This window comes from Mastigoproctus giganteus, chromosome 1 (genome assembly GCF_048544385.1).
Source record: "Mastigoproctus giganteus isolate SK-2022 chromosome 1, ASM4854438v1, whole genome shotgun sequence".
Classification (NCBI taxonomy): Eukaryota; Metazoa; Arthropoda; class Arachnida; order Uropygi; family Thelyphonidae; genus Mastigoproctus; species Mastigoproctus giganteus.
Genome location: NC_143575.1, coordinates 16,440,514 through 16,453,389, shown reverse-complemented (window position 1 = coordinate 16,453,389; position 12,876 = coordinate 16,440,514). Strand labels below are relative to the sequence as shown.

General features: G+C 36.7%; 1 protein-coding gene across 1 annotated transcript in view; it reads left to right on the top strand.

The window, feature by feature from the left end:
* Nucleotides 1–12,876, top strand: part of LOC150090583 (uncharacterized) — a 153,120-nt gene that overhangs the window by 130,194 nt on the left and 10,050 nt on the right. The window contains exon 8 of the mRNA XM_090385101.1: nucleotides 2,547–2,634. Within this exon, the coding sequence (XP_090241227.1) occupies nucleotides 2,547–2,634 (88 nt within the window). The remainder of the gene's footprint in view (nucleotides 1–2,546; nucleotides 2,635–12,876) is intronic.

Sequence of the window (12,876 nt, the reverse complement as noted above, 5' to 3'; positions counted from 1 at the left end):
CGAATCTGAGAGGGCATAAATTCAAATTAAGGAAAGACAGATGTAGAATAGATGTGTGGAAATTTGTCTATAGCTAGCGGGTGGTTAATTGCTGGAACAAACTTCCATCTGTCATTGTGGAAGTTGATAGGTTAAATAAATTTATGGAGGAACTGGACAAACATTTAGAGGGAATTGTTTTGCAAATTTTTTATTTTTTTTGGATGATGCTGCATAAGCTCATTCACTTGCTTTCTTGCATCACATGCCACTACTACTTAAGTACATGGATGCATAATTTTATATTTAAATTCATTTTTTTATCATTAAAGTATTTCATTGCATCACTAATTGAATTATATATAGCCACACATACATTGGTCGTTAAGAAAAGATGCAGAAGTTTTAAATGTGTATATTTTTTATGTATAGGCAGTTCCCGCTTTACGAGTTCCCTGGTTTACGAGTTTTTTTTTTTTTTTTCCAAGTATCAACAAAATCGAAAATATGAATATTAATTGCAAAAAAAATATTAAAGTTAAACATTCATAAATACCGCATTTCAAACCACGCTTGTAGCTATACAATACAATGTATCCCGCTTTACGATATTGATCCATTCTAGAGACACCATCATATTGTGAAAATATCGTAATGTGAACCCAATAACACATTGTTTTTTGCTAATTCGTTCCACGACCTCGGAAGTTGAAATTTTATAGAAATATAACTCTCTAAAAGGTCGTTTTTATAGTGTAAATTGTATTAGTTACCAATTCAAATCATTGATATGCAATACAATTTCATCATTGTATGTTCTTTTATAAGAATCAGTTTTGAACAGCTTTGTGAAATTTTCTAAAGCACGTTTCTGGAGGTCATGACCAAAAAACAAAAACATATACACTTTCCGGTTTATTGGGCTTTTCTGTTAGTGCAAGCAGTTATAAACAGGTAGTAAACTGCAAGTTATTCCATTTGTGAAAATACCGATAGCTGGAATTGTGTGGTTTTTTTACGTTATTATGATGAAATCTTCCCCCTTTATTCAAATCTTCAATCGTATAAAAAACAAATTTTCAGAATCTTCTCTTCATTCTTTATTTTTTTTTAAGCTTCGTAAACTTGTTACTCAGTGCAAATCGTGTTGCAATTTGTGCATTCTGTTAAAAAATGTTTATGCGTGCTATTGAAATTTATAAAAAAAAAAAAAAAGAGATTATCTTGGAAACAAACGCCTCATGAAACATTTCTGAAGAAGATGACTCCTTGTGCAACAAACCAACAAGTGCCAAGCCAATAATGAGTGATCAACGAGTGTGCATTTAGTCGAGTATGATGATAAAGAATAAACATTCTTTTTTAACATTTCTAAGTCATAAATAATTTCTTTATTATTATAATTTGCTTGATTTTACAGGCTACGTTTTCATTTCTTTGGATAAATCAATCATTGTTGAGAACGTAACCCCTATTTTAACATTGTCTATTTATGAGTTTTCGCTTTACGAGTGCACGCTAGGAACGAATCAACTCATAAAGTCAGGACCCCAGGGGCTCACATCTGATGAGTATGGGCTTGGCACACCCAGGGTCCTGAACTGGATATCATCATTCTTCTCTTTCTTGGTGATTCCCTTCTACTGCTCTCTCTCTCAGGGTAACTCGTGAATTTTTTTTTTTTTTTTTTTGGCTGGTGCAGCATAAGCCTCAGGCTTCCTTGCACCATATAGCTAATAATAACTACCTGTATTGCACTGACATTGACGAGTTTGGTGTCATTAAATGTAAGATTGGAATATGAAAGTTTATTATTCAACTGTCTGAAAAGTTTTAAAATTTGTCAGACAGTTATTAAAATGTTTATTTGTTTGTGTGTGTTTGTTTTAAGCCCATATGTTAAAAAAATCACTTCACAGATTTCCTTGAAATCCAGTGTATTTCTTTCTGCTAGTAAAGACTCTTATTGTTGATCAAAGAACTAGATTGTTCAAACTTCTTTAAACTAGAACGATCAACAATATATATTTAGTAACTTTTAAATTGTTGAACTTTCTGGATCTTTTCAGCAACTTAACCTCACTTTAAACTCATTCTGCACTGTAACACACTGTGAGTTTCATAAATCTGTTTTTCACACAAAGTATCAGTTGCATCTTGCTTACAGAATTTTCCTGCTAGAATGCATCACAGCTGATATATAAAAAAAAAAAAAAAAAAATTCATACATGTTTAAACTCACCAATGCTAGTCCAGTACATCATAAAATATAGGCATTCAAAATTGTTGCATCTTTTCTTGATGGCTATGTAATTATGGTTTTTTATTATTATTATTTTATTATTTTTTTTTTTTAACAAAACGTGTATTTACTTAGGTCACTTTTCCAACTTTTTACTGGCTTCGGTAAGTAATTTATATCAAAGCAAAGTATCCTGTTATGGATGAGGATGATTTACTACATAGTAAATCAGACTTGGACATAATAAAACATCATAAAAATTAGGTGATCAATCCAGTTAATTTAAGCTGCCTATGAAAATAATATATATATATTTTTTTTTCAGGTATTCCAGATGCAACTGATCCGCTGTATTTCTTCTGGCAATACTATAATCGAACAGACTGCAACCTGGAGAATCTTTTACAGATTAGGTATAATGAGGTTTTTTTTTTTTTTTTTTTCTCCAGTCAAAATCTTGTAGGGTGTTTCCTAGGTGCATTTGTAAATGCACCTAGGGTACACCTCTTACCTTGACCATTTCCATCCACAAGTAACATTTTGACTCCCGTTGGACAAATTTTCATGAAAGGTTATATTTGACTCTTTGAAAAATATTTATGGAACAATCTACAATTTTTCATTAAAATCATGCCAATAGAAACTGTGTTGAATTTCCATTGGTCTGATTTTAATGAAATTTGGATGGCTCAGTTGGTTCAATTTTATATAAATGAACGTTTCAGGTGTTTTTCCATTACACAGCAAGGACAAGTCATTTTCAGAATTTGTTCTGTTAGCCTGTGGGATGGCTTTGGGCCCAATTCAAATTCCTTGTCCTCCCCCCAACACCACCACAGAAATCTATAAATAGATTTCTGTGGTGGTGTTGGGGGGAGGACATTTCCCTGAATCCAAGGATGCTCTCATAATTATAAGAGCATCCTTGGATTCAGGGAACGTCCCGTGGACTAGAGATGAGTGAATGTATCCCCAGTTCACAAAGGGAGAACAATGGGTGACAAGAGTAATTACAGACCTGTTAGCTTAACTTTTGCTCATGAAAAATAATGGAGTCACTTGTTAGAGAAGTAATGCAGGACCATGTAGACAGTTGTACTGTTATATTTCAGTCACAGCATAGGTTTGTTAAGGGGAAATCTTGTCTGACCAGTTTGATTGGATACTATGATGCAGTCACAAAGGACCTGGATGCAAAAAATAATTTTGATATTATATTCTTGAATTTCAGGAAAGCTTTTAATACTATTGCACATAAAAACTGCTATATGAATTGGAGCACTGTGATATTAAGGGCAAGTTACTGCTATGGATAAAGCGATGATTGTGTGGGAGAAGACAGAGAGTGGTTATCAATGGACACTGCTCTTTGTGGAACTAATGTTATTAGTGGAGTCCCTTGGGGTTTGGTGCAGGGCCCATTGTTGTTTTATATATTTATTAATGATATTGATGAAGTTATGTCAGGCTTAATGTCTAGGTTTGCAGATGACAAACACTGGTTGGCAGAGTGGTTAATGATGGTAATGATGGTATGCTACTGAAACAAGATCTAGAAAAATTAGGCAGATGGGCTGAGAAATGGCAGTTGTAGTTTAACATTGCCAAATGCAAAGTACTGCATAATGGTAGCAGTAATATCATAGTAATGTACCAACTGGCAGAGTGGTTAATGAGAGTAATGATGGTATGCTACTGAAACAAGATTAGAAAAATTAGGCAGATGGGCTGAGAAATGGCAGTTGAGTTTAACATTGTCAAATGCAAAGTACTGCATGATGGTAGCAATAATATCATAGTAATGTACCAACTGTATGGTACTACACTTAGGATATTGGAAAATGATTCTAATTCTAATATATATAAGAAACATATCTTTCATACTATATACATAGTATGTTTCAGGTGTTTAGGCATCACGAACATACTCTCGAGAAGGAAAAGTTGGCTCGTTACCAAGTAGCAGATCCTTGTTATGAGCAGCTCTTTCTACCAATTCCACATATTCTCAATCAGATTGAAATTTGGTGACTGAACAAAATGATGTATGGTAAAGTCACCCTCGTGCTCCTGGAACTATCCTTGAACAGTGTATGCCTTTTGAATAGGCACATTATCCTGCAGGAAGTGATTGTTACCAGATGATAAACTGTAAGAATGAAGATACATCTGGTCAGCAACAACATTTTGAGTAGTTCATGGCATTCAGATGTTTATCTGCTGGTATCAGGGAACCTAATTGCATGCCACAAGAACTCTCCCTACATCACCAACCTGGAATATTGACACTTGGATTGAGGAATCCATAGATTCATGCTACTATCACGATACCCTGATCTTACTATCATCGTGGTCTGGAGTCATAATTTATTGGACCAGTGACCTTTCCACTCTTCAAAAGTCCAATGTTCTTGTGCCCATTGTACCTCTAGCTGCTTGTTTATACGCTGAAAAGAGTAACTCAGTAAGGTTATCAGCTTCTGTACTCTGCAAGTGATGGGCTGATGTATTATGCATTCCACATTATCCTTTTGTATACCACTGTTTTATTGCATTACCATTTAACTAATTGTGGTTCATCTGTCTAACAGATTCTTTTCGCTCTTCATTGGCCTCTTACATCAGCAAGCTGTCTCTGGCCACAAGGCTACCATGGTAAGCTTAAAATGTTTGTTAGGTTTTGGGCTATTCTTTATACACTTTTGTGCACAAAAATCCCAACGGCAGTATTGTCTGATACTTGCATTGACACATATTGTCATTTAGGTTGTACTTTTGGCTCATTCTTTCACTGAATTACACACACACACACACACACACACACACACACACACACACACACACACGCACGCACGCACGCACGCCTGCTGTCTCCACATATCCGTCTGTCGGTCTCCATATAAGAACTTGACTGCCAGTGGACGGATTTTCATGAAATGTTACATTTAGTTGGACATGTATTGGACAAGATTTTGCAGCTATTATATTTAGCCGTTATTTTCTATAAGTAGCTTATAGATCTAGTCAAGCTCCTTGGTTTTTTTCAAATTTATATAGTGATTTTGAAAGTTAATTAATATTTAGTGTCCATAGATTTACTGTTCGTAACTTGCCGCTATTGTTATACGATACAACGTATATCCCGAACTACTTAGCGTAAGTTTAACGTAAAACTAGATAGTGAAACATGCAGCACTGTATTAGAAATCTATTAGCTTAGTATAGTATAGTATTACCAATTGATCGGTAAAATTTATTAATCTTATTAAATTTCATTGTCAATTAAATTGTACTTAAACGGAATCATGACCTAGACTAAAGCAGCAAAACAACGCTCACAGATTAGCCAGAGTGCTGTGGCTCGGGGGAGAACCGAAGGCGGCGATTCTCCAATGCATCACAGTCTAAAAAAATGTGTAAAATGTGAAATGTTTGCAGACCTGTCTAGAACATGACATGATCTAGCCCAGGAGGATGTCTTGGTGTGTGCTGGGTGCAGAGACTGTGAGGAAATTAGGCACCAACTTAGCATTCTGATGGGCACTGTGAGAGTTTGGGGTGTAGGGTGGATGCCCTCGAGGAAATTAATAAGAGAGGCCCATCAAGCCCACTCAATGCCAGAGCTCACTCCTGTGCATGAGGAACACAGCAGAAATCTCCAAGGCAGAATGCGCTAGTCCCACAGGAACTAGTTATTGTTGGTGACTCTATTGTCAGGGAGACGGGGAATATATTATGCAAAAAGGATAGATGGAACAGGACCAGGGTATATCTGCCAGGGGCAAAAGTTGATGACGTCGAAGAGCAGATATCTTTTAAGGGCACAAAAGGTGATATTGTTGTACACATTGGCACTGCTTCTATTGTAATGAGCAGCAACCTAGCGAGCAAGTTGCTGGGGACTTCAAGAGCTGCTGGGAGTCATCATGGAACAAATAAATACATGGGGTGTGCTAGGGTAACTAAGAGTAAGAACAGGTGCATGTGTACTTGCACGTACGCCAATGACAAATGCAAAGTACTACATATGAGTAGCAGTAACCCAGGAGAAATGTACCAACTGTGTGGTACTACACTCAGGGAGGTGGAGAATGAAAAAGACCTTGGGGTAATTGTGCAGTCAGATATGAAGTTCTCTGAGAAGTGCAGACGGGCTGCCAGAACAGATCATGGAGTTTTGTCAATGATATATAGAAATTTTGCTAGCAGAGACAAGGAGGTGATTATACCTTTGTATAAGGCAATGGTCAGGCCACACCTTGAGTACTGCGTACAGGTCTGGATGCCTCATTTTAGGAAGAATGTAGAGTTGTTTGCACGAGTACAGGGAAAGACAACAAGATTGGTGAGAGGAACAATGGGGTTCTCTTACAAGAGAGGCTTAAATTCTGTCAATTGCAGCATCTGGAGACTAGGCACCTGCAAGGTGATTTGATTGAGGTGTACAAGGCCTTGAATGTTTTGAGCAGGTTCAATGCTGATGGGATACTTCCACTTGCTGAGATTAAGAACCTGAGGGGGCATAGATTTAAATTCAGGAAAGACAGTTGTAGAATACAACTGTAGAATGTTGTAGAAGTTTGCCTTTAGCCGGCGGGTAGTTGATTGCTGGAACAGACTTTCATTTGTTGTGGAAGTTAATAGCTTAAATAAATTTAAGGCTGAGCTAGACAAACATTTGGAGTGACCGGATGGGTGAAATGGGAAGGGTTTTTTTTTTTTTTTTTTGGCTGATGCTCTATAAGCTTGCTTTCTTGCTTATGCCTCAACTAATGCAAATACTAATATAGGCTGGTATGGTTTTAGGTCCAGTCCTGATTCCATGTTCTCATTTGGAAAAGTGACTTAGATCCTTTTAAAAACTTCAAGGCTTATTCTGAATATTCTTAGGAACTATCTACAAAATTTCATGTTGATAGGATACCTATTTCCTTTATGAAGCTGTCTCCTCTTAAGAAAATAGTTGAGAGATGGAAGTTGCTGCACAAATCCCATCCCTCAACTACTTACCATGTGAACCTCATTCATCTAGTGAAATTTCAGTAAATTGCTTAGGTCAGCAGTTCCCAAACTGTGCACCATGGCGCCACAGCAAACTCACAGGGGCGCCACAGGACATTTTAATTTTTCAAGGAAAACACAACGATACTCAACATCTGTCAGACATTATGCAAACTACTAGCTCTAAGTAGTTCACAGTTTCAACATTACTTAAGTTGTTTGGACCTAACTGCTTAATAAACAAAACTGCTAGGTATTTCTTTTGGCCTAGGGGCACTGAAAAAATTACTGAGACACTAAGGGTGCTGTGCACCAAGCAAGTTTGGGAACCTCAGGTCTAGGTAATGCATTGGCCTTGTTAAAACTTTGCCTTAACCATGAGTTTCCATGGTATTATACCACTTACAAATGGCACTAAAAGGTAAATTGGTCAGTTGTACAAAAGATGAGACACTGCTATGACAGTCTGAGGTTGGTTCCCTTGTCAGACAAGCAGCAATCTGTGCTTTGTCACATAGTACTGTGTAGAGATTTATAGTCCTAAGGTGTTATATATTTTTTAGTTCATTCATGTTCTTCAGCTTCTGTCCACCCATAGAAAACTCAGTGCTTTTATGGAGAAAGTATTTATATTTCAATATAAATATATTTCAGTTTGGTATTGTATTACTTTCAAACAAATGACATCCTCAAAAAATTAATCTGCCATTTATATAAAAGATGAGATGCTGCTATAATGGGCTGTGTTAGAACTTGCTGGTCCCCCATCACATAAGCAGCCATCTCTGTTATGTTATCTCATATATGACAAAAGTTCATAAAATGTTAGCTGATCTGCACTTCATAGGAAATGCGAATTTCTCTTATAATTATTATATTTTAATGAGAGATATATCAATAATAATTAAAAGCAAAAAAAAAAAAAAAAAATTTATTTGTGCCCAGACACCGTCGAGACAGCATGGGGTTTCTGTCGGTGATGTACAGAAACTATACCAGTGGACACAGAGATAATTATCCTGCTATATAAAACAATGGTTTCATGTTAAATATTTTATTAACATTTGGAATGTGTATATCAGGAAAGATGTTGTTGTTGTTTGGTTTTTAGGAGCATTAGCAACTAAGGCCATATTTTTTTTTTTAGTTGGTATAAAAGCCTAGCAGCTTCTATGATAATATCCCTGAATGCTTGCCATTTAGAATTTGCTGTTAGTAACTTCATCAGTTGTTCTCACTACATAGAATTTAAAAACTGAGACTGCTGTAGTCTGCTTTACGAAAGCAAAAGCCCTTTTCGTTGCATTTGACAGTAACATCTTTAAAGAAATCCCACATCAATACATCATGGTTACTGACACTCAGTGGGTCTTTTATCAGCAGATTCTTAATGCATGAAGGGTCACTGCTAATAATCAGATTAAAAGTATTGCTTTCTCTTGTTGCATCTAACATGCTCACGTAGGAAACAATCATCTGATGAAAAAGGCTTGCTAGTGTGTGTGACCAACACACAAGGTCCACTCAATGTCTGAAAAGTTAAAATCCCCCATTACAAGACATTCTGATTCAATGGCCTACTTTATATGCCTGTAAAGTTGTTCATTATACTGTACTCAATACAGTCATTTGTCCTATAACACACCCCTGCTCTCATTTTTGTTTTCCCAGTGCTTATGTCATACCAAACTGATTCAACATTGTACTGGCCACCGATGTGCTTTGGATGCACTGCCTTAGATTTTGTGCTTAATTATGAGCATAACCCGACCTGCCTGTACCCATTCTACTTCCCATATTATAATTCTGAATCCCTTATTCAAGTAACACCCTGTCACTTGAATAAGGGACGGGGTGTCACTATAAGTACTTCAAATTTATTTACTATCCTCCTAGCATTAGTATACATACAAATATACCTGTAATTGTTTTTACTCTTAGTAACCCTAACACAGCCCATGTATTTGTTTGTTCCATGAGAACTCCCAGCAAGTCTTGCAATCCCAGACATCTTGAGTTTTCAGGCTGCTGTATATTTTGATAGAAGCAGTGCAAGAATCACTTTCATCTTTGCCGGGGGCTACTGTTAGACTATTAGTCTGTTTCCTCCAGGCAGCAGCCTTCCAACCTACCTAACACTGCCTCAATAGCACTAAAAAATATTCTTGCCCCTCTTATATTTAAGTGTATCCCATTCTTCTAGAAACAGTCTCCTATTAACAAGTACTGACCATGCTGAGAAAAATTCTACCCCATGAGCCTTGCACAGTCTCTTAAGGGCTGAATTGATTGATATGGCTCTCATCATGCAAAGTGTTGTTATGGAGTACAAAACAAGTTGCATAGTAGACTTCCATTGTTCCTTTGATTTTTTTTTTTTTTTTTTTTTCCAATTCCCACAGTCCCCACACACTTTTTAAATCTCTGGCCTCCACAGGGCCAGAGATTTAAAAAATTCTGTGTCACTCACAAAGAATACAATGCGGAGATGGGGGAAACCCCTGGTGCCATCAGACAACTAACACACTTTACACTTAGTCCTGGGGGGGGGAATCCCTGGTGCAGTTAGACAACTAACAGTTCTGCATATATGCGCCCCCCCCCGGTTTTCAGCAGGTCTCTATGTCACTTATCTTCTCATGGGACATGGCTCATTAAACCAGAAGCTTGCTGATCTGGGTCTCACTGACAGTGCATCCTGTGTTTGTGGTCCCCCTCCCCAAGAACTGGTAGCATGTGCTATACCACTGTGAAAATTACCATCCGTTCAGAAGCATCATGCAGGCAAACCTCCACTCCCTCCCATATGGAGATGAACAATTTTTCGTTATAGATGAGCAGCACTACAAAAAAGTGCTACAAAAATTTGACAGTAACATCTTTAAAGAAATCCCACATCAATACATCATGGTTACTGACACTCAGTGGGTCTTTTATCAGCAGATTCTTAATGCATGAAGGGTCACTGCTAATAATCAGATTAAAAGTATTGCTCCGGGGATATGCGGTGGTCATTCCCTGACCTTTCCGCATCCTCCGTATTTGGTGGTCACAGGCTCAAACCCCGGTCTAATCAAGAAACGTGTGCTACGCACTGCTGCTCCTGCCCACCTGGCTACGGAGGCACCAAGAAAGATGTGGACTTGACACAAAAAGTAATAGAGGAATTAGTTAAAAAGTAATAATATTCCCTTACCTGAATAAGATCAGTTAAGGGAATTACTTTCTTAAAAACTCCACAGACTCCAGTTATCAGTTGAGAGTCTGAAACCATGCACCTACATAATGAACTGAGTTATTTAAGTTGAGAGTTGAATAAACCAAATATTACAATGATCTCTCTCTCTCTTTTCATCTTTATATGCAGAATTCTCTATAAAAGCCCAGCCCTCAGACAGAAGTATAAGATCTACCCCACACAAACACATGTAAACTGGATACTAATATATATAATTTATGATATACTAATATCTCGTGATTTTAGTTGCATCAGCACCTTTCTTTATAGAGTCCAACTCTTTCATAGGTGACACAAACTAGGACACACACAAACAAAACAAAGAACAGATAATTGGATGTTTCTTTTATCCAAAGAGTTTCCAAAACAAATTCCAGTTAATCTTCTGGAACTGTTATGTAAAAGCTAAAGAAAGATTAGACAAATACAGGAACTCCCCGACTTACATAATACTGAACTTTATGTAAGTTTTCGCCGGCCTGTGCAAATTTAAAAAATTCGTGGAAATATATATTGCATCCCGTAGGAATAAATGGAGGTATCGTGAAAATATTAGAATGTGTAGCCAATAACACATTGTTTTTTGTTTTTTGTTTTTTTTTTTTTTTTGGTAATTCGTTCCAAGACCTTGGAAGTTGAAATTTTTGCTTTATAATTAAGCTACTTATTTTATCTCTCTCTCTCTCTCTACAAGATCATTTTTATAATGGAAATTGCACTACACTCTCATTTTTGTCATATGTTCCCATTATAGCAATCTTTTATATTTTTTTCTGTTAAACGGGTAATAAACTCAATCTTATTGCATTTACGATAATACTGATAACTGGAATTGTGTGGGTTTTTACGTTATTATGGTGAAATGAGTTCCCCTTCACTGAAATCTTCAATCATATAAAAAACGTAAATATTTTTTCAGAATCTTCTCTTCATTCTGTACTTATTACAATGATGAAGGGAAAGGGACCAATGGAAAGTGCAAATGTTGGCAGTGCCAGGAAACGAAACAAAATTGATTTAGAGATGAAAATGATTAAGAAGTACGAAGCAGTTTGTCATCTATTGCACGGAATTAGGTCTCGCTGCTTCAACAGTGAATACTATTTTAAGGGACAGTGTGCATATAAACAGAAACAAGTTAAAGGATCAATGCATTTAAGATCAACAGTGATCACAAAACAGCATTCAGGTGCTATATCGAAGATGGAAAAGCTATTAGTAATATGGATGGAAAATCAGATTCAAAAGCAGTGGCCCTGAGTCCAATGGCCATTCAAGCAAAAGCAAGAAGTATTTATGAAGATATTAAAGATACGTACAGCGAACCCCAAGCCAAGTTCGTGGCAAGCAACAGGTGGTTTAATAGGTTCAAGCATCGCGCTGGTTTCAAAAACATTAAAGTATGCGGTGAAGTTGCCAGTGCAGATTCTGCAGCTGCAGAGAAATTTTGTGATGTGTTAGAAAAAAAACCCTTCTAAATCTTCACACCCCTCAACTTCCGCAGCGGCGTGCTTATCAGCTGGAGAGTTAATTCTGGCAACAATGCTCGAAAGGTAAAACTTGCTGACATCTCCTCTCTCTTTTTGTATTTTTATAATTTTGAAATTTTTGTAATTTTGTACACTTTGTAAATTTTCCTGTGCATGAGATATAAAAAAATTTAATAATTCTATTTGCATGTTCGTCGAACTTTTTTTTTTTTTTGCTTCTATCAAATTCAGCAAGCATAGTTGCAAGTACGGAATTCCCCTAAATGCTTATTTAGGGAAATTCTGATTACGTAGCAGTCTGCTTAAAGCAACCATTACGTAAGTCAGGGAGTTCCTGTACTTAAAGGAATTAAAAACAAGTAGTGGCTGTTACTTATATTATTTATATAGAACATTTACGTCAACATCTAAGGCCATATTGCACTGTGTATAGTATGTCTGTAAGTTTGTGTTCACAGGCTGACTGCACATTGTGCGGGTTAAGAAATCTGGAATAATTCATGGGAGAAACCGTATGCTTTTGACCTGGGATTGGCAAACTGTAGCTCTCCTTTAAGAATTCCTCCAGGCCCAAATCTAGACCTCTTCAAATCAGTAATAAGTAGCAAAAACCATGATAATGTCAATGAGGACATAGAGTACAGGTTGACTGTCACTAATCCGGCATCATTGGGACTTGTGGGGTGCTGGATTAGTGAGTTTGCCGGATCACTGGTGGTTAGATTAGCACATTCAGTTTACCCAACAGCTAACCACCTCATCCTACGTTTAAAATACCCTGTAAATCAGTACAAGTTGGTTAATAAAGGAAAAAGAAACATTAAATGAAAAGCAAGTGAAATTTTAATGAAAAAGAGGTAAAATAAAGGGTACAGATACAGCAGCAATTCTGTTGAATTATGTAAGAAAATTCATCACGGCCGTTT